Consider the following 24325-nt stretch of genomic DNA (forward strand, 5'->3'; position numbering starts at 1 on the left):
TTGTTTTTGCATTGTGTATCAGTTCTTTATATTGCATTAATAGGGACTGGACAACCCCTGAACCTGCTGCACACCCCGACCCAACTGACACCCAACACCTCAGTGCGCAGATTACCATCACCTGTTCTAATGCTCAGGACAATAACTAGTTACCTCCCGGGAATGGAAATCCACCATAAGTGTCTAGGTCTGTGTTGGCTGCCCTCCTGTACTTCACCAATGCATTTCTGCTCCTTGGAGGCTTTTTCAAGGTGTACTGGGCTATGTGACCTGTGGTTCTTAAGTTAATTTATACTTTTATAAATAAAACAGTGTTCTTGTCTCCCTTTGCATATATCCTGGTGGATGTTATCTTGACATTTCATACTTCTATTATACACAGAAGGATAGAGACTGAGATTTGCTAAGTATTAGGATCAGTGATCCTACTTCAATCAGATGGTACTGTTTTGTCAGTTTGGACCCTGAAGATATGGCCTACTCTATGCTCATACTCATGTAACGGTTGCGCTGAACCACTTTTTCTTCTATATACAGCATTAGCGCATGTAAACTGACCAGTGACTACTTAATATTGAAAATAAAAACTTAACGCCCTTTAAACTTACCTCTGCACAGGCCTTTAAGCAAGTTTTTTTAAAACCAAGGAGCTCAAGGACATCCTTTCTGGAGGGATCAGCAAGGTGTGTTTTCTGTATGATGTGTCTCAGCACTACAGCCAGACCGGCTCTGCAGAATGCGCCAGATGCCTCTACAACAGCAGGCAAGCGACAGCTCTGAACAACTGATGGAAGGTCTTTTCTGTAAATGACAATCACATCCAGATGACTTGGTTTAAAACATTCCTTGTGAATCTTGTGGGTGTCTCTCTCAGGTACCACAACAAAAGTTTTGAATGATTTACTTTCACAGTATGACATTAAAAAGAGTGCAATGGAAGTATGAAGAGGTAAAAGGGTGCCTTCATGGTCACAGTCAATATCGAGGTAAAGTTGTTCTTCCATATCCTTGCAGCTCCCAATGTCTCTTATCGCTTTGTTTCCTCCCAAGTGAACACTGAAAAGCAAAGAAAAAAACAACCCTGCAAAAATTACTTAGGCTGAGAAAGGTTCAATCCTTCAGTTGTAATAACAAGCTGAACTAACATGATCAATTAGGATTAGAACTTCAATAGCCTTAATATTACTCATACAGTCCCCTTCCAGCACTCCACTGACTGACCGCTGCAGAGAGACTATGTTTTTCCTCCATATTACTTAGAGCATAGGTTCTCAAACTCAGTCCTCAGGACCCCACACAGTGTATGTTTTGCAAGTCTCCTCACAGAATCGCAAGTAAAATAATGGGCTGCACCTGTGGGCCTTTTAAAATGTGTCAGTGAGCAATTAATACACCTGTGCACCTGCTGGGTTACCTGCAAAACATGCACTGTGTGGTGTCCTGAGGACCGAGTTTGAGAACCTGTGACTTAGAGCATAGCAAGAAGAGAGATCTTGGTTTCCACCAAAATGGTGATTTATATAGGGGATGACTAGACTACTGAGGGGATATGCAAGTAGGCCCATTTTTTTGCCTAGGCAAAAAATTCAGCAGGCGTGATAAACATGTGGATCAGTAAATCCATGCGTTTTCCATCTGTTTTCACAGATTTTGAGAAATTTTTCACCAATGGCTTTTCACAAAAAAAAGTGGACAAAATGCCTTAAAAATGGGTGAAAACGGGTCGTAATTGAATAGGCAGGGGGGCAAAATCAATAGCTCCAAGATTACCAGAGCAAATTATATACCCTCCTTAGAGTCATCCCAATAACAACTGATGGAAGCATTTGTAAATGTATACTTAATGGGGAAAAAAAGTTAAACTTAAATTGCCTATCCTGTATCTTTCAGAACTGATGGTACCTGGCTAGACTACATACTATAAATCCAGAAAGTTATATAGACAACTTTTTTGGTAAAGAAAGGACACATCAGATTGGGGAGAACATTTGTACAATATTGGGAAAGGCAGCATATTCTTTCCCTGTAAAATGTAGGTGCTGATCTTAGCGAGCTGAAATAATGTATTCTAGACATGCTTACCAATACAAAGGCTGACGCACACGCTGCAGCTGTTTTGTTCTAAAATAGGATTCCGTTTCTGGGAAGATAAAACCGGGTCTATCATACATTCTTAAGCTTAAGCCTTGCCATTGCTGTATTCAGAAATAGAAGAATCACTCAGCTCTGCCACTGTTTGTTTCTCCTTCTAAGAATAAGAGACTATCGAGTGTCACTTAGAAGACTATTGTATTTACAGGACCACTAAGGGATAAATTTACTAAAATGAAAAGTGGCGATGTTGCCCATAGCAACCAATCAGATATACGGTCTATCATCTCTCTACTGAATCCTAGAAAATTATGGATAGAATCTGATTGGTTGCTAAGGGCAACATCACCACTTTTCATTTTTAGCTTTAGTAAATTTACCCCTAGGTCTCAAAATGGAAATTTTCAGATATGAACCCTGAAAGTGAAACACATTGCTCAGTGTTACTCGGACATCCCACTGCAGCTCTGTTAAACAGTAAATGAATACAGTACTTTCCCTCTGCATTACAGACAGCAGCTTTACAGCAGGAGATGATCTGATGCAGGCCAAAAAGATGTTACCTAGCAGCTCCTCTCTGACAAGGTAGCCTGTTGCAGATGCATTAGAGAGACCATTGTGCACATATTTACTTGAGCATAAATATCCTGGTTACGTCATGTAGTTTATCAGGTAATACATTGCCTAAGATATATTTTATGTGAAAATAAGATTTTACTCACCGGTAAATCTATTTCTCGTAGTCCGTAGTGGATGCTGGGACTCCGTAAAGACCATGGGGAATAGCGGCTCCGCAGGAGACTGGGCACAACTAAAGAAAGCTTTAGGACTACCTGGTGTGCACTGGCTCCTCCCACTATGACCCTCCTCCAGACCTCAGTTAGGATACTGTGCCCGGAAGAGCTGACACAATAAGGAAGGATTTTGAATCCCGGGTAAGACTCATACCAGCCACACCAATCACACCGTATAACTCGTGATACTATACCCAGTTAACAGTATGAAATATAACTGAGCCTCTCAACAGATGGCTCAACAATAATAAGAATTTACTTACCGATAATTCTATTTCTCGTAGTCCGTAGTGGATGCTGGGGACTCCGTAAGGACCATGGGGAATAGCGGCTCCGCAGGAGACTGGGCACAAAAGTAAAGCTTTAGAACTACCTGGTGTGCACTGGCTCCTCCCCCTATGACCCTCCTCCAAGCCTCAGTTAGGATACTGTGCCCGGACGAGCGTACACAATAAGGAAGGATTTTGAATCCCGGGTAAGACTCATACCAGCCACACCAATCACACCATATAACTTGTGATCTAAACCCAGTTAACAGCATGATAACAGAGGAGCCTCTAGAAAAGATGGCTCACTACAGCAATAACCCGATTTTTTGGTAACAATAACTATGTACCAGTATTGCAGACAATCCGCACTTGGGATGGGCGCCCAGCATCCACTACGGACTACGAGAAATAGAATTATCGGTAAGTAAATTCTTATTTTCTCTAACGTCCTAAGTGGATGCTGGGGACTCCGTAAGGACCATGGGGATTATACCAAAGCTCCCAAACGGGCGGGAGAGTGCGGATGACTCTGCAGCACCAAATGAGAGAACTCCAGGTCCTCCTCAGCCAGGGTATCAATTTTGTAGAATTTTACAAACGTATTTGCTCCTGACCAAGTAGCTGCTCGGCAAAGTTGTAAAGCCGAGACCCCTCGCGCAGCCGCCCAAGATGAGCCCACCTTCCTTGTGGAATGGGCTTTTACAGATTTTGGCTGTGGCAGGCCTGCCACAGAATGTGCAAGCTGAATTGTACTACAAATCCAACGAGCAATAGTCTGCTTAGAAGCAGGAGCACCCAGCTTGTTGGGTGCATACAGAATAAACAACGAGTCAGATTTTCTGACTCCAGCCGTCCTGGAAACCTATATTTCCAGGGCTCTGACAACGTCTAGCAACTTGGAGTCCTCCAAGTCCCTAGTAGCCGCAGGCACCACAATAGGTTGATTCAGGTGAAACGCTGAAAACCACCTTAGGGAGAAACTGAGGACAAGTCCTCAATTCCGCCCTGTCCGAATGGAAAATCAGATGAGGGCTTTTACAGGATAAAGCCGCCAATTCTGACACGCACCTGGCCCAGGCCAGGGCCAACAGCATGACCACTTTCCATGTGAGATATTTTAACTCCACATATTTAAGTGGTTCAAACCAATGTGACTTTTGGAACCCAAAAACTACATTTAGATCCCAAAGTGCCACTGGAGGCACAAAAGGAGGCTGTATATACAGTACCCCTTTCACAAACGTCTGAACTTCAGGGACTGAAGCTAGTTCTTTTTGGAAGAAAATTGACAGGGCCGAAATTTGAACCTTAATGGACCCCCATTTCAGGCCCATAGACACTCCTGTTTGCAGGAAATGTAGGAATCGACCTAGTTGAAAATTCCTCCGTCGGGGCCTTACTGGCCACGCACCACGCAACATATTTTTGCCAAATGCGGTGATAATGTTTTGCGGTTATATCTTTCCTGGCTTTGATCAGGATAGGAATGACTTCATTCGGAATGCCTTTCTCCTTCAGGATCCGGCGTTCAACCGCCATGCCGTCAAACGCAGCCGCGGTAAGTCTTGGAACAGACAGGGTCCTTGCTGGAGCAGGTCCCTTCTTAGAGGTAGAGGCCACGGATCCTCCGTGAGCATCTCTTGAAGTTCCGGTTACCAAGTCCTTCTTGGCCAATCCGGAGCCACGAATATAGTGCTTACTCCTCTCCATCTTATAATTCTCAGTACCTTGGGTATGAGAGGCAGAGGAGGGAACACATACACTGACTGGTACACCCACTGTGTTACCAGAGCGTCTACAGCTATTGCCTGAGGGTCCCTTGACCTGGCGCAATACTTGTCGAGTTTTATAAACATGTGGAAGACTTCTGGATGAAGTCCCCACTCTCCCGGGTGGAGGTCGTGTCTGCTGAGAAAATCTGCTTCCCAGTTGTCCACTCCGGGAATGAACACTGCTGACAGTGCTAACACATGATTTTCCGCCCATCGGAGAATCCTTGTGGCTTCTGCCATCGCCATCCTGCTTCTTGTGCCGCCCTGTCGGTTTACATGAGCGACCGCCGTGATGTTGTCTGACTGGATCAGCACCGGCCGGTGTTGAAGCAGGGGTCTAGCCTGACTTAGGGCATTGTAAATGGCCCTTAGTTCCAGAATATTTATGTGTAGGGAAGTCTCCTGACTTTTCCATAGTCCTTGGAAGTTTCTTCCTTGTGTGACTGCCCCCCAGCCTCGAAGGCTGGCATCCGTGGTCACCAGGACCCAGTCCTGTATGCCGAATCTGCGGCCCCCTAGAAGATGAGCACTCTGCAGCCACCACAACAGCGACACCCTGGCCCTTGGAGACAGGGTTATCCGCCGATGCATCTGAAGATGCGACCCGGACCACTTGTCCAACAGATCCCACTGGAAGATCCTTGCATGGGACCTGGCGAATGGAATTTCTTCGTAAGAAGCTACCATCTTTCCCAGGGCTCGTGTGCATTGATGCACCGACACCTATATTTGTATTAGGAGGTCTCTGTCTAGAGACGACAACTCCTTGGACTTCTCCTCCGGGAGAAACCCTTTTTATCCTGTTCTGTGTCCAGAACCATACCCAGGAACAGTAGACGCGTCGTAGGAACCAGCTGCGACTTTGGAATATTCAGAATCCAGCCATGCTGTTGTAGCACTTTCCGAGATAGTGCTACTCCGACGAACAACTGCTCCCTGGACCTCGCCTTTATAAGGAGATCGTCCAAGTACGGGATAATTATTTCGGCCATTACCTTGGTAAATACCCTCGGTGCCGGGGACAGACCAACGGCAACGTCTGGAATTGGTAATGACAATCCTGTACCACAATTTTGAGGTACTCCTGGTGAAGAGGGTAAATAGGGACATGCAGGTAAGCATCCTTGATGTCCAGTGATACCATGAAATTCTCCAGGCTTGCAATAATCGCCCTGAGCGATTCCATTTTGAACTTGAACCTTCGTATATAAGTGTTCAAGGATTTCAATTTTAGAATGGGTCTCACCGAACCGTCTGGTTTCGGTACCACAACATTCTGGAATAGTAACCCCGGCCTTGTTGAAGGAGGGGTACCTTGATTTCACCTGCTGGAAGTACAGCTTGTGAATTGCCGCCAGTACTACCTCCCTTTCTCCGAGGGCAGCAGGCAAGGCTGATGTGAGGTAACGGCGAGGGGGAGTCGCCTCGAACTCCAGCCTGTATCCCTGTGATACTACTTTCAGAACCTAGGGATCCACCTGTGGGCAAGCCCACTGGTCCCTGAAGTTCCCGAGACGCGCCCCCACCGCACCTGTCTCCACCTGTGGAGCCCCAGCGTCATGCGGTGGACTCGGAGGAAGTGGGGGAAGATTTTTGATCCTGGGAACTGGCTGTCTGGTGCAGCTTTTTCCTTCTTCCCTTGTCTCTGTGCAGAAAGGAAGCGCCTTGGACCCGCTTGCTTTTCTGAAGCCGAAAGGACTGTACCTGAAAATACGGTGCTTTCTTAGGCTGTGAGGAAACCTGAAGTAAAAAATTTTCTTCCCAGCTGTTGCTGTGGATACGAGGTCCCAAAGACCATCCCCAAACAATTCCTCACCCTTATAAGGCAGAATCTCCATGTGCCTTTTAAAGGCAGCATCACCTGTCCACTGCCGGGTCTCTAATACCCTCCAGGCAGAATGGACATTGCATTAATTCTGGATGCCAGCCGGCAAATATCCCTCTGTGCATCCTTCATATATAAGACAAGGTCTTTAATATGCTCTATGTTAGCAAAATATTATCCCTGTCTAGGGTATTATCTGACAGGGTATCAGACCACGCTGCAGCAGCACTATTTATGCTGAGGCAAATGCAGGTCTCAGTATAGTACCTGAGTGTGTATATACAGACTTCAGGATAGCCTCCTGCTTTTTATCAGCAAGCTCCTTCAAAGTGGCCGTATCCCCAGACGGCAGTGCCACCTTTTTTGACAAACGTGTGAGCGCCTTATCCACCCTAGGGGATATCTCCCAACGTGACCTATCCTCTGGCGGGAAAGGGTACGCCAGCAGCAACTTTTTAGAAATTACCATTTTCTTATCGGGGGAACCCACGCTCTTTACACACTTCATTCATTCATCTGATGGGGGAACAAAACACTGGCTGCTTTTTCTCCCCAAACATAAAACCCCTTTTATGTGGTACTTGGGTTCATGTCAGAAATGTGTAACTCATTTTTCATTGCCGAGATCATGCAACGGATGTTCCTAGTGGATTGTGTATATGTCTCAACCTCGTCGACACTGGAGTCAGACTCCGTGCCGACATCTGTGTCTGCCACGTCATCCAGCCTTTTATGTAAGGAGTTGACATTGTCGGTTAATACCTTCCACCTATCCATCCACTCTGGTGTCGGCCCCACAGGGGGCGACATCCCATTTATCGGCCTCTGCTCCGCCTCCACGTAACCTTCCTCATCCAACATGTCGACACAGCCGTACCGACACACCGCACACACACAGGGAATGCTCTGACTGAGGACAGGACCCCACAAAGTCCTTTGGGGAGACAGAGAGAGAGTATGCCAGCACACACCAGAGCGCTATATAATGCAGGGATTAACACTATAACTGAGTGATTTTTTCCCCAATAGCTGCTTGTATACACATATTGCGCCTAAATTTAGTGCCCCCCCCTCTCTTTTTAACCCATTGAGCCTGAAAACTACAGGGGAGAGCCTGGGGAGCTGTCTTCCAGCTGCACTGTGAAGAAAAAATGGCGCCAGTGTGCTGAGGGAGATAGCCCCGCCCCTTTTTCGGCGGACTTTTCTCCCGCTTTTTTCATGGATTCTGGCAGGGGTAATTTATCACATATATAGCCCTGGGACTATATATTGTGATGATTTGCCAGCCAAGGTGTATTATATTGCCCTCAGGGCGCCCCCCCCAGCGCCCTGCACCCATCAGTGACCGGAGTGTGAGGTGTGCATGAGGAGCAATGGCGCACAGCTGCAGTGCTGTGCGCTACCTTGGAGGAAGACAGAAGTCTTCTGCCGCCGATTTTCCGGAACACTTCTTGCTTCTGACTCTGTAAGGGGGCCGGCGGCGCGGCTCCGGGACCGAACATCGAGGTTGGGTCCTGTGGTTGATCCCTCTGGAGCTAATGGTGTCCAGTAGCCTAAGAAGCCCAAGCTACCACCAGTTAGGTAGGTTTGCTTCTTCTCCCCTTAGTCCCTCGCTGCAGTGAGTCTGTTGCCAGCAGATCTCACTGTAAAATAAAAAAACTAAAATATACTTTCTTTCTAGGAGCTCAGGAGAGCCCCTAGTGTGCATCCAGCTCGGCCGGGCACAAGATTCTAACTGAGGTCTGGAGGAGGGTCATAGTGGGAGGAGCCAGTGCAAACCAGGTAGTCCTAAAGCTTTCTTTAGTTGTGCCCAGTCTCCTGCGGAGCCGCTATTCCCCATGGTCCTTACGGAGTCCCAGCATCCACTTAGGACGTCAGAGAAATATAAGCTTAAAATCCTCTTTAAGAACTCATAGGTGATCAGCACTACCAACGAATTGTCCTCTTACAATTGGTAAAGATTAATTAAGTATTAGTTTAAGATGAAATGAAACGTAGAATGTACAGTACATTGACATTATCTAGCATATTTGAGTGTCCTCTTAAGATGTCATATTTGATGTTGCACTAATACCACATAAGGGCTCATCAAGTACCAAACTTGATGGATTATACTCATTTAGGGGGTAATTCAGACCTGATCGTAAATGTGCGAAAAAAACGCACATCTATGATCAAATTCTTAGACATGTGGGGGGACACCCAGCACAGGGCAAGTTCACCCCACATGCCGGATCCAGACCACCCCCGCAGACATGCGAAAGCATCGCACAGCGGCATGTATCGAGTAGCCCTCTGCCTACGCAGCCTAGCTGCGACGACAGGCAGCTACCCGCCATGTTACAGGTCGCAGTGGCTGCGTGTGACGTCAAGCAGCCGCCACGGCCCGCCCCACAAATGGTCCAGACACACCTGCGTTATCCAGACCGTGCCCCCCCCAACACCGAGCTGATGCCCCTTTAATGCCCCCTCCCGCCCCGTGAATGCCTCTGCCTGTCAATCAGGCAGAGGCAATCGCACAAGTGAGATGACGTCACAGCTCACTGTGTGCGCACGTGCAGTGCGGCTGCTGCATGTACGCACACTTCACTGGGCTTCAGCCTGCCGCAGCAGCGTCCATGTCTGACTTAGGCCCTTAATGCTGCCCATTGTTTTATATTAGTCATGATATAACATACTACACATCCATAGTCATTCCAAATAAAACTCAAACTAAGCAAAACTGTGAAGCAATGTGCTGTATACAGTAGATGCACTGATGTAACTAGAGCTGTAATAAATCATAGAACTCCAATTTCCTCCACCATCCAAGGCTGTGTGTGTGACTGGCAGCCTTATCTAGGACAAACTTGGGGAAGGCGTTTCCTAGCCTAACTCTAAACTGCAGTGTAAACATTTATTATTTATTTATTACCAGTTATTTATATAGCGCACACATATTCTGCAGCGCTTTACAGAGAATATCTGCCCATTCACATCAGTCCATGCCCTAGTGGAGCTTACAATCTACTGTATATTCCCTATCATATGTACACACAGACACATTCATACTAGGGTTAATTTTTGTTGGGAGCCAATTAACCTACCAGTATATTTTTGGATTGTGGGAGGAAACCGGAATACCCAGAGGAAACCCACGCAAGTACAGGGAGAATATACAAACTCCACACAGTTAGATCCATTGTGGGAATCAAACCCATGACCTCAGTGCTGTGAGGCAGTAATGCTAACCATTACACCACCCGTACTGCCCTAAACACAAAGCTGCTCAGTATTTGTGTGTTACATGCAAAAGCAGTCAGTATTTTCCCTGCATACAAATAAAATAAAAAATGCATTTGCTCCCAACTGGATGGCAACATGTTTTGTGGGGGGCAAATTTGCAATTTGGGCCTTGCAAGGCAACGAGACTGCGCACTCACTAGAATTCACAGTTGCGCGCATCTATGTGGCTGCACCGCTCATATACATCTGCTTGTGAATGTAGACATCCTCACTATCAACCTATACCTGGTGCAAGGGATACATCCAAAGTTAGATTGAAATTCTGCGTACATAAATACAACATGATCTCATAACATATTTCCTGCTAACAGATGCAGGGGCACCCATGTGCAGGATCCTTGCAGCCCCCTCCCATTTCTATCAGCGGCCTCAGCACTGTAGACTGGCTTTGTACCACAGTCTACTGCATATGCACAGGTCTTCGGGAAAATGGTGTCTGCGCCTTATTCCCAGGAACATATCTACTGCGTATGCGTGAATCACTAGGAAAATGGCCACCAAACCATTTTCTCTGTGCTTTATGTCACCGCCGCCAGCAGCCACAGGACTCCAGAGGGGTAAGTATAATTATATAGGTGCAGGGTCTGTGGTGTGGGCCCCAGGGGCCCGTGTGCATCGCTCACCCTGGACCGATTATACATATGCAAATGTGCAGGCGCCAAGCTCTGTCAAGCGCCTATTCATATAGACGTCCAGCAGGGAGTGCACAAAACAATTGAATTGCCCCATTGAAAGGTTCTTTCTACTTCACAGTAGTATTTCTAATAGAATGTAATAATATATGCACAACCTATGGCTTTATTAGCAACAGTATTGTTTCAGCAATATAATGAAAATTGCGTAACCTTAACAAAATTCATTGCATGGAAGTAGCATACATTCTGTAGTGGATAAAATTACTATTATTAGAATGCTGCATGATATGACACAGGTTGCACATATAATAATGCATTATTCTTGCACAGTTTGACTAAGGAACTAGTAGGCACTTAATTGGTATCCTTACACTTGTCACTAGGTGGCACTGTGTATCAGCATTAAATATTTGATTTGACAATAATGAGAACAGATTGCTTTCAAACTTGGATAATATTGAGACTACCATAAAACTACACATTACATGTGTACACAAGTTTTGGCTGTGATAATGCCCTCCTTTTTGTTTTGATAACACCTAAGCAGCCATACTCATGCAATTCTATTAGTGAACTATATAGTAGAAATGAAAACTATTCTTTCTAGTCTCTATAAAAACTGGGTTACTGTGTTTACCACATGACCAAAATACTCAGAATATTTCATTTACCATGTATTGATTCCAGTTTTCTGTTTTGCTAATCTTGACAATTACATCTGTAATGCTTGTGTTACTGAGTAAAGTACAGAAAGCACACTGTGCAATATTTCTAAAACTAAAAAAGGTACAAGCTTTCCACTAGGCACAGATACAGTATACTCATCTTATAGTCACAAAGAATGAATGAAATTAAGAGAACATTATTTTCCTTGCTACTGCTGCTCCAACATTAAAAATTATTACAATTCAGTATTTTTTCATGTAACCAAAAGTATCCATAAAACCTTGAGAAAGACTCCAGGAAACAGGAGTCGAAACGCGTTGGTACTGATACTGGACTTCAGTAAAAAGCAGACGGTCTGTGTGATCAAGCACCAGGAGATCCCCAATTTCCAGACCCGGGCGGATACTTGGTGATTGTAAGAGCTTTTCTGAGAACTGTTTATCACCGGTTCTCAAACCCTCTGGTAATTGTTCTACAGGTCCAATGTGACTGATGTCAAAAGCATTTTATGTTATGTGTTTTTTAAATGTGTGTGTATATGTTATTAAATCGACTATACTACACATGTGCTTTTCTCCTTTGTTTTGCATATACGCTGACCTATGTTGCCCCACGTAATGAGGAGGAGGTCTACAATTTGAGGATTGAATACTCCACTGCAAGGAATGTATATTTGTTGACATTTTCTTGTTCATCTTCATTGGTTTCTTTATTGTAAAGAAATATCTTCTAGGGCGCCTGGTGATATCTTTATCCTATTTCTTGTTTTCAACACTTATGTATTAGTGTTTTGGAGAGACACTTTTTGGATTTAGTGATCATAAGGCTGCCCTTTCAACATAGTTTGCACAATACGTGGGACTGCAGGGAATTTTTATATCTTGGTCGAAAATACTGGGTCAGGTGCAGTGTGAACGGGTTACCAAGGTTGATGTGACCCAGGATCCGTTCACAGCATAGGGAGAAGCGGCGCAGAGATGATCATCTCCCAGCGCCACCTCTGCACCCACCCCTGATGCTGGCTCCATCCCTGTCCCCGGATGGCAACCCTACCCGGCATATTGCCACATCGGGATGGCAGTGTGTAGGGTCCAATGCCGGGTCCCACCTGTGAAGGACCCGTTTCCAATTCCCAGGTGGGACCCGGCATTGTGATGCGAAAGCGGTATAAGTATTGTGTTGTGTATTTGTCAGTAAGTAGTGCCTGTGTCAGTAAGTTTATGTGTGTTGTGCGTGTGGGTCAGTAAGTAATATCTATCAGTTAAGTGGTGTCTGTGTCAGTAAGTTTTGTGTTGTGCATGTGTGTGTGTGTGTGTGTGTGTAAGTGGTGTCTGTGTCAGTAAGTAGTGTCTGTGTCAGTAAGTTTATCTCTGTTGTGCGTGTTTGTCAGTAAGTAATATCTATAAGTAAGTGGTGTCTGTGTGAGTATGTTTTGTGTGTGTCAGTAAGTAGTGTCTGTCAGTAAGTGGTGACTGTGTCACTCACATGGCATAGGCAACACCCCCTATTTAGACCACACCCACACTACACTGGTCACACACCCACATCACTAGTCACTTCACTGCAGCACTTGTCACACCTCCTGCCGAGGCACACAATAGGCCCTTCCTAAATTTCTACAAATGTAGTTTTCAATATACACTCAACGTTACTTGGGTGTATATGAATATTTGATCGGGTGCACAAAAGCAAATATATCTACCTGTAAACACACGGAACAAAAAGGGTTTTATCTTTTGTCAATACATGTAATAAATAACTTCCAATAGCAGCTCCTATAAGACAACTGGATGTCAGGATAAGATAAATATATAAATCTCTAATAACTAGAGACAAACATAAGGAGCGCTGGTTTAAAATTCAATTCGTAGATTTAATATCAATTTAAACACACATATAGCATAGTAAAAACTCAATTGAGTATCTATATAAGCTGACACTTCAATAAGCTCATAAAAGTGCACATAACTATATTTAAAAGTTCAAAGACAGATTCCAATCGTGATCTACAGCAACAGAAATCAGATGGTAGTTGTCGGTCAAAGCTTAATTAGCAATCCAGGGTTCCTTTTAACTGCCTTTCAGCTGTAATTATGTCCTCCAAGTGTGCAGATGATTAGAGAGCATAGAATGGTTTTATGATAATTCAGATTAGAGCTCTATAGCGGTTCAAGTATCCGTTTAGTATAATCACACAGACAATGCAGAAGATGGAATTACCAGACCAGGCTGTCACGGAAATTTCTCCACCAAAATGCTAGTATTTTTCAAGCTGACACTGCATGGATACTTAACGGTGTTGGACCCAGCGGTCAAGATGTCCCGGGAGGGCTCGCCGGATGTGGCGGTCACGGCGTTCGGTCCTCACAGCTGGTAGACGCACTGAAAGGTTTGCACACGGAGGAAACGATTGGCAGGGAACCAGGCTCGCTGTAGCATACACGGTGCACAGTGGAGCGTCCTCTACGCGTTTCTCCGCTCTAGTGGTAAGCGGTTTCCTCAGGAGGTTAATACAGGTGTCCATAGCAGGTATGCTTATAAAGTACATTCAGCCAATAAGGAAGTCTCATTCATTTGGACTACACCTGTATTTAATTGATGCACCAGCTTAATTCCTTTAGAGAAAATAAACCTATCTAACTTTATAGGGAAATCTCTATCAATCAATAAAACATGCTTAAGGGAGATTACATGTATCTGAATTCTTTGTTGACACATCAATAATTGTATACAGGTATATAAATTATAGTATTCTACATAACAACATTTCCTTGTTTCATTATATTTAATTTATGGCATCACAGAGAACATCAGTATCATCTAAACAGAAAACACCTATAGCACTCCTAATATTACTAAGAGCTTTGGTTTAGGCATACGTCTCAATAGCTCATCAGGTAAGTTCTCAGACTCCAACTCCCAAGGTCACAGGATCGAGCCATAGTGAGACCCACAACAAAATAAGATCACAACCTTAATTTATGTAGTTATTTACTTTAGCTTTTTTAAGTAGATAAATATTCCTACATTACCAGACCTAGACTAATAAAGTTTTTTATAAAAAAATATAATATATATATATATATATATATATAGTCTAGATATGGTAATATACATTACAGGAATTATACACCCCCAAATAACATAACCTGGACAAAATTTCTAAGAAGATAGTAGATATATATTTTTCACAGTGCATATGAATCTAGCAATATCAAACTATCCAAAATTTGGTCTATAGTGACATACTGTTTTTTATCTTTTTTTTATTTTTATATAAAATAAATTATAACACATACTCATTTATATATCATGTAATAAATATTCTATATTACATGATAATAGAAAGATCTCTAAAGCAATCCTAGTGTACATAAAGTACGTTAAATTCATGGGTTTTTAAAGGACCAGACACCCACATGAAAAAAGGTAATAATATTCTATAGATACATAGTCATACAATATTGGGCCATAGACTAATTTGTCATATGTTGTTCATTTCAATGTTTTCGTTCAAACCCATTGGAACAAGGGTATTAAGCGAACAAATCCAATACGCCTCTCGCTTACAGAGGCGATTGAACCTATCGCCACCTCTTGGGGTCTCTTCTATGTGTTCAATGCCCTTAATAGAGATAACCTTAATGTCCCCCTCATGTGATTGAACCACATGTCTGGGCACACTGTGCGTGAGTGACTTCTTATTAATAAGTCTTCTATGTTCTAAGAACCGTGTATTGAGTGACCGGGTAGTACGACCTACATACTGCAGGCCACATATGCAAGTTATTACATATATAACATATGTGGTCTGACAGGTAATGGATCCTATAAAACTAAATTTATAATTCCCAGTGTCTTTCGGGGCTGAAAAGTCATGGCTCTCTGAATCAATGAATCTACAGGTGATACATCTGGGTTTAAAACATTTCTTACATTGTCCTCTCTGTGCCTGAGATAAATGAGGCTTCTTAGTGCAGTAAGTTGAAATGGGTTTGAAATGACTGGGTGAAAGGTGGTTTTGTAGGTTATTAGCTCTTTTGAAAACTATTCTAGGTTTATCATTCAAACACCCTGATAACACCTTGTCCATCTTTAACACGGGAAAAAATTTTGTCAGGATATCCCTAATCTTATTTGATGAATTATTAAATCTTGAAATAAAAAGTGGTTCATTATTTTCTGATATATAACTGATCTTCTTTTTTTCAGATTTATCTAGTAGAATCTCCTGCCTACACTGTTTTGATACCTCCTCATAATCCTAAATTTCAGCTCCAGGCCGATGTGGACCTTAATCTGGCACTGGTAGTAACTAGAACAGGATATAAACTACAGTATACTGAGTTTTCTTTTTTAAATGAGTGATCATCATTAAGTTAATGATGACGATTGCCATAGCTTTACCCCGACAGTATCACGATAATAAAATACATGGCTATAACTCAAATTCATCCATTAATGTGCGGACCTCAAAATTGTGGCATACTGTAAATCCGGTATGGATCATTGGGTCGACAGTCATTAGGTTGACCACTATTGGTCGACAGTGACTAGGTCGACACCTGAAATAGGTTGAGATGGCCATTACGTGAAAAAGAATAGAAGGAGTGCGCTGTCAAAAGCTGCTGGTGTAGGGGGTGGTAATTCCCCAAGGAAATGTATACAGTAAAAAATGGTGATCACCAGCGATAAGTTGTATAGAATATATACAATATAATAAACTAGTTAAATCAATAGAAAATCTAGGACGGTAGGTTATGTTGAAAAAGTATATATAGTATATTTAATAAGAACAATATCTTAAAGAGTTTGAGACTGCCGGACACATCTTTAAAAACCCCCTCAATACCGTTGGACATTCTCTTCATCACTACCCATACGGCATCAATTGGACAGCATTTCCCTTGGACACTACCATCTGTGGAGGAATTGGAGTTTTTCCCTATCTGCATGGAAACGCTTGCATTGGTATGCTTAAAATAAGAATTTACTTACCGATAATTCTATTTCTCGTAGTCCGTAGTGGATGCTGGGAACTCCGTAAGGACCATGGGGAATAGCGGCTCCGCAGGAGACTGGGCACAAAAGTAAAGCTTTAGGACTACCTGGTGTGCACTGGCTCCTCCCCCTATGACCCTCCTCCAAGCCTCAGTTAGGATACTGTGCCCGGACGAGCGTACACAATAAGGAAGGATTTTGAATCCCGGGTAAGACTCATACCAGCCACACCAATCACACCGTATAACCTGTGATCTGAACCCAGTTAACAGCATGATAACAGAGGAGCCTCTGGAAAGATGGCTCACAACAATAATAACCCGATTTTTGTAACAATAACTATGTACAAGTATTGCAGACAATCCGCACTTGGGATGGGCGCCCAGCATCCACTACGGACTACGTGAAATAGAATTATCGGTAAGTAAATTCTTATTTTCTCTGACGTCCTAGTGGATGCTGGGAACTCCGTAAGGACCATGGGGATTATACCAAAGCTCCCAAACGGGCGGGAGAGTGCGGATGACTCTGCAGCACCGAATGAGAGAACTCCAGGTCCTCCTCAGCCAGGGTATCAAATTTGTAGAATTTTGCAAACGTGTTTGCCCCTGACCAAGTAGCTGCTCGGCAAAGTTGTAAAGCCGAGACCCCTCGGGCAGCCGCCCAAGATGAGCCCACCTTCCTTGTGGAATGGGCTTTTACAGATTTTGGCTGTGGCAGGCCTGCCACAGAATGTGCAAGCTGAATTGTACTACAAATCCAACGAGCAATAGTCTGCTTAGAAGCAGGAGCACCCAGCTTGTTGGGTGCATACAGGATAAACAGCGAGTCAGATTTTCTGACTCCAGCCGTCCTGGAAACATATATTTTCAGGGCCCTGACTACGTCCAGCAACTTGGAGTCCTCCAAGTCCCTAGTAGCCGCAGGTACCACAATAGGCTGGTTCAAGTGAAACGCTGAAACCACCTTAGGGAGAAATTGAGGACGAGTCCTCAATTCCGCCCTGACTGAATGGAAGATCAGATAAGGGCTTTTACAGGATAAAGCCCGCCAATTCTGACACGCGCCTGGCCGAGGCCAGGGCCAACAACATGACCACTTTCCATGTGAGATATTTTAACTCCACAGATTCAAGTGGTTCAAACCAATGTGACTTTAGGAACCCCAAAACTACATTGAGATCCCAAGGTGCCACTGGAGGCACAAAAGGAGGCTGTATATGCAGTACCCCTTTTACAAACGTCTGAACTTCAGGAACTGAAGCTAGTTCTTTCTGGAAGAAAATTGACAGGGCCGAAATTTGAACCTTAATGGACCCCAATTTTAGGCCCATAGACACTCCTGTTTTCAGGAAATGCAGGAATCGACCTAGTTGAAAATTCCTCCATCGGGGCCTTACTGGCCTCGCACCCCGCAACATATTTTCGCCAAATGCGGTGATAATGCTTTGCGGTTACATCCTTCCTGGCTTGATCAGGGTAGGGATGACTTCATCCGGAATGCCTTTTTCCTTCAGGATCCGGCGTTCAACCGCCCTGCCGTCAAACGCAGCCGCGGTAAGTCTTGGAATAGACAGGGTCCTTGCTGAAGCAGGTCCCTTCTTAGAGGTAGAGGCCACGGGTCCTCCGTGAGCATCTCTTGAAGTTCCGGGTACCAAGTCCTTCTTGGCCAATCCGGAGCCACGAGTATAGTTCTTACTCCCCTCCGTCTTATAATTCTCAGTACTTTTGGTATGAGAGGAAGAGGAGGGAACACATACACTGACTGGTACACCCACGGTGTTACCAGAGCGTCCACAGCTATTGCCTGAGGGTCCCTTGACCTGGCGCAATACCTGTCCAATTTTTTGTTTAGGCGGGACGCCATCATGTCCACCTTTGGTTTTTCCCAATGGTTTACAATCATGTGGAAGACTTCTGGGTGAAGTCCCCACTCTCCCGGGTGGAGGTCGTGCCTGCTGAGGAAGTCTGCTTCCCAGTTGTCCACTCCCGGAATGAACACTGCTGACAGTGCTATCACATGATTTTCCGCCCAGCGAAAAATCCTTGCAGCTTTTGCCATTGCCCTCCTGCTTCTTGTGCCGCCCTGTCTGTTTACGTGGGCGACTGCCGTGATGTTGTCCGACTGGATCAGCACCGGCTGACCTTGAAGCAGAGGTCTTGCTTGGCTTAGGGCATTGTAAATGGCCCTTAGCTCCAAAATATTTATGTGAAGTGATGTCTCCAGGCTTGACCACAAGCCCTGGAAATTTCTTCCCTGTGTGACTGCTCTCCAGCCTCGCAGGCTGGCATCCGTGGTCACCAGGACCCAGTCCTGAATGCCGAATCTGCGGCCCTCTAAAAGATGAGCACTCTGCAACCACCACAGGAGAGACACCCTTGTCTTTGGTGACAGGGTTATCCGCTGATGCATCTGAAGATGCGATCCGGACCATTTGTCCAGCAGGTCCCACTGGAAAGTTCTTGCGTGGAATCTGCCGAATGGAATTGCTTCGTAGGAAGCCACCATTTTTCCCAGGACCCTTGTGCACTGATGCACTGACACTTGGCCTGGTTTTAGGAGGTTTCTGACTAGTTCGGATAACTCCCTGGCTTTCTCCTCCGGGAGAAAACACCTTTTTCTGGACTGTGTCCAGGATCATCCCTAGGAATAGAAGGCGTGTCGTCAGGATCAGCTGCGATTTTGGAATATTGAGAATCCAACCGTGCTACCGCAGCACTATCTGAGATAGTGCTACCCCGACTTCCAACTGTTCCCTGGATCTTGCCCTTATCAGGAGATCGTCCAAGTAAGGGATAACTAAAAACTCCCTTCCTTCGAAGGAGTATCATCATTTCGGCCATTACCTAGGTAAAGACCCGTGGTGCCGTGGACAATCCAAACGGCAGCGTCTGAAACTGATAGTGACAGTTCTGTACCACAAACCTGAGGTACCCTTGGAAAAGGGTAAATTGGGACATGTAGGTAAGCATCTTTGATGTCCAGAGAGACCATATAGTCCCCTTCTTCCAGGTTTGCAATCACTGCTCTGAGTGACTCCATCTTGAATTTGAACCTTTGTATGTAAGTGTTCAAGGATTTTAGATTTAAAATTGGTCTCACCGAGCCGTCCGGCTTCGGTACCACCAATAGTGTGGAATAGTACCCCTTTTCCTGTTGCAGGAGGGGTATCTTGATTATCACCTGCTGGGAATACAGCCTGTGAATGGCTTGCAATACTGTCTCCCTGTCTGAGGGAGACGTCGGTAAAGCAGACTTTATGAAACGGCGAGGGGAAGACGTCTCGAATTTCTTGAGACGGGCCCCCACCGTGCCTGAGACCGCTTGTAAAGCCCCAGCGTCATGCTGAGGACTTTGTGGAGGCGGGAGAGGGCTTTTGTGGGAATTGGCTGTTTGCTGCAGCCTTTTTCCTCTCCCTCTGCCACGGGGCAGAAATGAGGCGCCTTTTGCCCGCTTTATGGGGCCGAAAGGACTGCGCCTGATAATACAGCGTCTTCTTAGGTTGAGAAGCTACCTGGGGTAAAAATGTGGATTTTCCAGCCGTTGCCGTGGCCACCAGGTCTGTTAGACCTACCCCAAATAACTCTTCCCTTTTATAAGGCGATACTTCCATATGCCTTTTGGGATCAGCATCACCTGACCACTGTCTTGTCCATAACCTTCTTCTGGCAGAAATGGACAGCGCACTTACTCTTGATGCCAGTCGGCAAATATTCCTCTGTGCATCACGCATATATAGAAATGCATCATTTAAATGCTCTATAGTTAGTAATATACTGTCCCTATCTAGGGTATCAATATTGTCAGTCAGGGAATCCGACCAAGCCACCCCAGCACTGCACATCCAGGCTGAGGCGATTGCTGGTCGCAGTATCACACCCGTGTGAGTGTATATACATTTTAGGATATTTTACTGCTTTCTGTCAGTAGGTTCCTTAAGGGCGGCCGTATCCGGGGACGGTAGTGCCACCTGTTTAGACAAGCGTGTGAGCGCTTTATTCACCCTAAAGGGTGTTTCCAAACGTGCCCTATCCTCTGGCGGGAAGGGGTATGATGCCAATAACTTTTTTATCGGGGGAAACCCACGCATCATCACACACTTCATTTAATTCCTCAGATGCAGGAAAAACTACAGGCAGTTTTTTCTCACCCAACATAATACCCTTTTTAGTGGTACTGGTATTATCAGAAATGTGTAAAAACATTTTCCATAGCCTCAATCATGTAACGTGTGGCCCTACTGGAAGTCACATTCGTCTCTTAATCGTCGACACTGGAGTCAGTATCCGTGTCGGCGTCTGTATCTGCCATCTGCGGTTCGGGCGTTTTAGAGCCCCAGATGGCTTTTGAGACACCTGGACAGGCACAGACTGAGTCGCCGGCCGTCTCATGTCATCAATCTTTTGTAAAGAGCTGACACTGTCACATAATTCCTTCCATAAGCTCATCCACTCAGGTGTCGACTCCCTAGGGGGTGACATCTCTGTTACAGGCAATTGCTCCGCCTCCACCTCATTTTCCTCCTCATACATGTCGACACAACGTACCGACACACAGCACACACACAGGGAATGCTCTGATAGAGGACAGGACCCCACTAGCCCTTTGGGGAGACAGAGGGAGAGTATGCCAGCACACACCAGAGCGCTATATATATATATATATACAGGGATAACCTTATATAAGTGTTTTTCCCCTTATAGCTGCTGTATTGTTATACTGCGCCTAATTAGTGCCCCCCTCTCTTTTTTAACCCCTTTCTGTAGTGTAGTAACTGCAGGGGAGAGCCAGGGAGCTTCCCTCCAACGGAGCTGTGAGAGAAAATGGCGCCAGTGTGCTGAGGAGATAGGCTCCGCCCCCTTCTCGGCGGCCTTTTCTCCCATTTTTCTGTGGAATCTGGCAGGGGTTAAAATACACCCATATAGCCCTGGGGGTTATATGTGGTGTATTTATGCCAGCCAAGGTGTTTTACATTGCTGCTCAGGGCGCCCCCCCCTAGCGCCCTGCACCCTCAGTGACCGGAGTGTGAAGTGTGCCTGAGTAACAATGGCGCACAGCTGCAGTGCTGTGCGCTACCTTGTTGAAGACTGATGTCTTCTGCCGCCGATTTTTCCGGACCCTTTCTTGCTTCTGGCTCTGTAAGGGGGCCGGCGGCGCGGCTCCGGGACCGAGCTCCGAGGCTGGGCCTGTGTTCGGTCCCTCTGGAGCTAATGGTGTCCAGTAGCCTAAGAAGCCCAATCCACTCTGCACGCAGGTGAGTTCGCTTCTTCTCCCCTTAGTCCCTCGATGCAGTGAGCCTGTTGCCAGCAGGTCTCACTGAAAATAAAAAACCTAAAACTAAACTTTTCACTAAGAAGCTCAGGAGAGCCCCTAGTGTGCACCCTTCTCGGCCGGGCACAAAAATCTAACTGAGGCTTGGAGGAGGGTCATAGGGGGAGGAGCCAGTGCACACCAGGTAGTCCTAAAGCTTTACTTTTGTGCCCAGTCTCCTGCGGAGCCGCTATTCCCCATGGTGCTTACGGAGTTCCCAGCATCCACTAGGACGTCAGAGAAAAGGGACATTCTGAACTCCACTGTTTTCATCAATTCTCCAGCAATCTTTATGGACATAATTCCAGAGGGAGTCCTAGCCGGGGTATGATATAATCTCTTATTGAGGGGACATGTGGATGTGTCACTACCTATGAATAATCCATGTTTTTTAATTGTGTTGTAAAGACATCTGTGATTTTAAGATATTGTTCTTATTAAATATACTATATATGTCTTTACTTACTAATACACTATACTTTGAACGCCAATCAACTCTCCCAGACCTTGACCGCAACGCTTTGCGCTTTTATAAGAAATGGGGACTATACATTGACTCTCTTCTACCCCCACAACGAACTCATATACTGAAATTGTTTGATTCCCTTAGTTGGGAATCTTACCGCAGACTAGGTATCCCTATTGGTGATGATCCACCTTCAGCATCAGGGTGATGCTCGCTTTCGTACCTTGATACTGAGCGATTTGATCCCCACAGTCCCTAGGAATGTGCCTTATCATGTACGATGAATATTTGTTAGACATCTGCAACCCCCCCCCCCCCCCCCCCTCCTCCCTCACACTTCTTATCCATGTCTTTGTTGTCTTTCTTTCTTCTTTCTTTTTCTCTATGATTGTCTAGTTGATTTTGGTTTGGCACATATGTGACAATGTGCAGTTCTTCTTCAATAATATATTATAGGCCTAAAATGCTGTTTATAATCATCACTGCTGATGCTTTGATATGGTCCTCTGCACTGCTCGCTCCTATACACACCACCAGGGGTAGTGGTGATGTTTGATACTATGCCACACCTTTGTTGCCTATTATGTAATCCATAAGTATAAGCATTTTACATGCACTTTGTACTGCATTGTTTCTCTGCCTTTTTCTCTCTTTATGTCTCTATGTGGAAAAACTAATAAACATATTTTCAAAAAAAAAAAAATATACTATATATACTTTTTCAACATAACCTACCGTCCTAGATTTTCTATTGATTTAACTAGTTTATTATATTGTATATATTCTATACAACTTAGCGCTGGTGATCACCATTTTTTACTGAGATGGCTATTAGTTCGACATGGAAAAAGGTCGACATTAGTTTTTTTATTTATTTTTGGCGTTTTCTTTGTAAAGTGATCGGGAACCCCAATTAGTGCACCGTGCCCCCTCGCAAGGCTCGCCATGCTACGGGCAAGCATAACTATTACCAATTGTAGTCCACGTGGATCGTAAAGTATGAAAATGTTCAAAAAAAAGTTTTAAATGTGAAAAACTCATGTTGACCTTTGCCATGTCAACCTAATGAGTGTCGACCTAAAGACCGGATAGCCTGTAAATGAGCCCTCCTGCAGATGCTATTATTACATAGCAAAGTATTTAATTATTCCTAAATGGTATGTCCCTTCTAGTAAATAGTTCTAGTTGACCCTGCTGAACATTACTTAGAAATTAGATAGACTGGCACCGCTGAGCGAGCCTGTTCAATAATCCCCATTGTTATCAGTTCTCAAGGTGGGAAAAAACGAAATACACAACGTGAGTCCCATGCATAAGCATATATTGTGCTATCACAGCAGGCTTTGTTTTACGTGTGCAGAATGAATGCAATAGATAGGTTTCCCTTCCATTGGCACGATTATGTCTCACATTGATCTTTTTATAAACTCAGCCAGTCAACCGAGAGAGGTGATACAGCCAGTTTACTAGCAAGTCAATAGCCTGTCTAATCCACGAACGTTTATTGTTCAATTTCAGCCAGCCTCCTTTTCACAAGCTCTCTATCTCAATCCACAGCATGGCTGGACTGGGCAAAGAACAGAAAGGAAACTATAGGCACAAAAAGGTCACCAAATCCTTGGCATAAACTCACAGACATCTTAATCACAATCAGGACTGGAGTGATTTGACAGCATATGGGCAAAGGAGTGAGTCACTAATTCAAAAATTCATACAATAAGAGTTTCCACAATTAGACTGACCCCCCTACTTTAGCTTGAGCACTTCCAAACAATTAGTAGTTTTACATCAGTGATCACTGTTGGCCCATCATTAAAATAATAAAATGTTAAAATAATAAGGTTTTTGGTCACGTACCATTGAATACTTTTCTCTGGAGCAGGCTGTGGGACACTGGACCACAGGATTGCAGGTTCCGCTGGAGCATGGCACTTAAACAACTGTAACTTTAAAATGTAATCTCCTCCCCTCTGCAACCCCATAATGCCAGTACTTATTTAAGAGTGTCCGGTAGGGAGTAGCAGTAACCCAGAAAAAACTGGTAGAACAATCAAACAAACCAGGAGAGAAAAGAACCTAAACCTTGCACGACTGAGCATGAGGGAGGGAATGCAGTGTCCCACAACCCGCTTCAGAGAAAAGGATTCAACGTCAAGTGACCAAAAATCCTATTTTCTCTTTCAGCAAGACTAGCAGGACATTGGATCATTG

General features: G+C 44.7%; 1 protein-coding gene across 7 annotated transcripts in view; it reads right to left on the minus strand.

Moving 5' to 3' along the window:
• The window catches only part of GSTCD (glutathione S-transferase C-terminal domain containing), a 480201-nt gene that overhangs the window by 396526 nt on the left and 59350 nt on the right, over positions 1-24325 (minus strand). For 3 of the 7 annotated variants that reach the window (XM_063919297.1, XM_063919310.1, XM_063919318.1), the window contains 2 exons: positions 2083-2140; positions 609-1056 (listed from right to left, as the gene is read on the minus strand). In XM_063919297.1, the coding sequence (XP_063775367.1) occupies positions 609-1056; positions 2083-2140 (506 nt within the window). Of the gene's footprint in view, positions 1-608; positions 1057-1145; positions 1322-2082; positions 2141-24325 lie in introns of those variants that run through there. The other 4 variants (XM_063919322.1, XM_063919316.1, XM_063919305.1 and 1 more) reach the window with 3 other exon arrangements.

This window comes from Pseudophryne corroboree, chromosome 1, assembly GCF_028390025.1.
Source record: "Pseudophryne corroboree isolate aPseCor3 chromosome 1, aPseCor3.hap2, whole genome shotgun sequence".
NCBI classification, from domain to species: Eukaryota; Metazoa; Chordata; class Amphibia; order Anura; family Myobatrachidae; genus Pseudophryne; species Pseudophryne corroboree.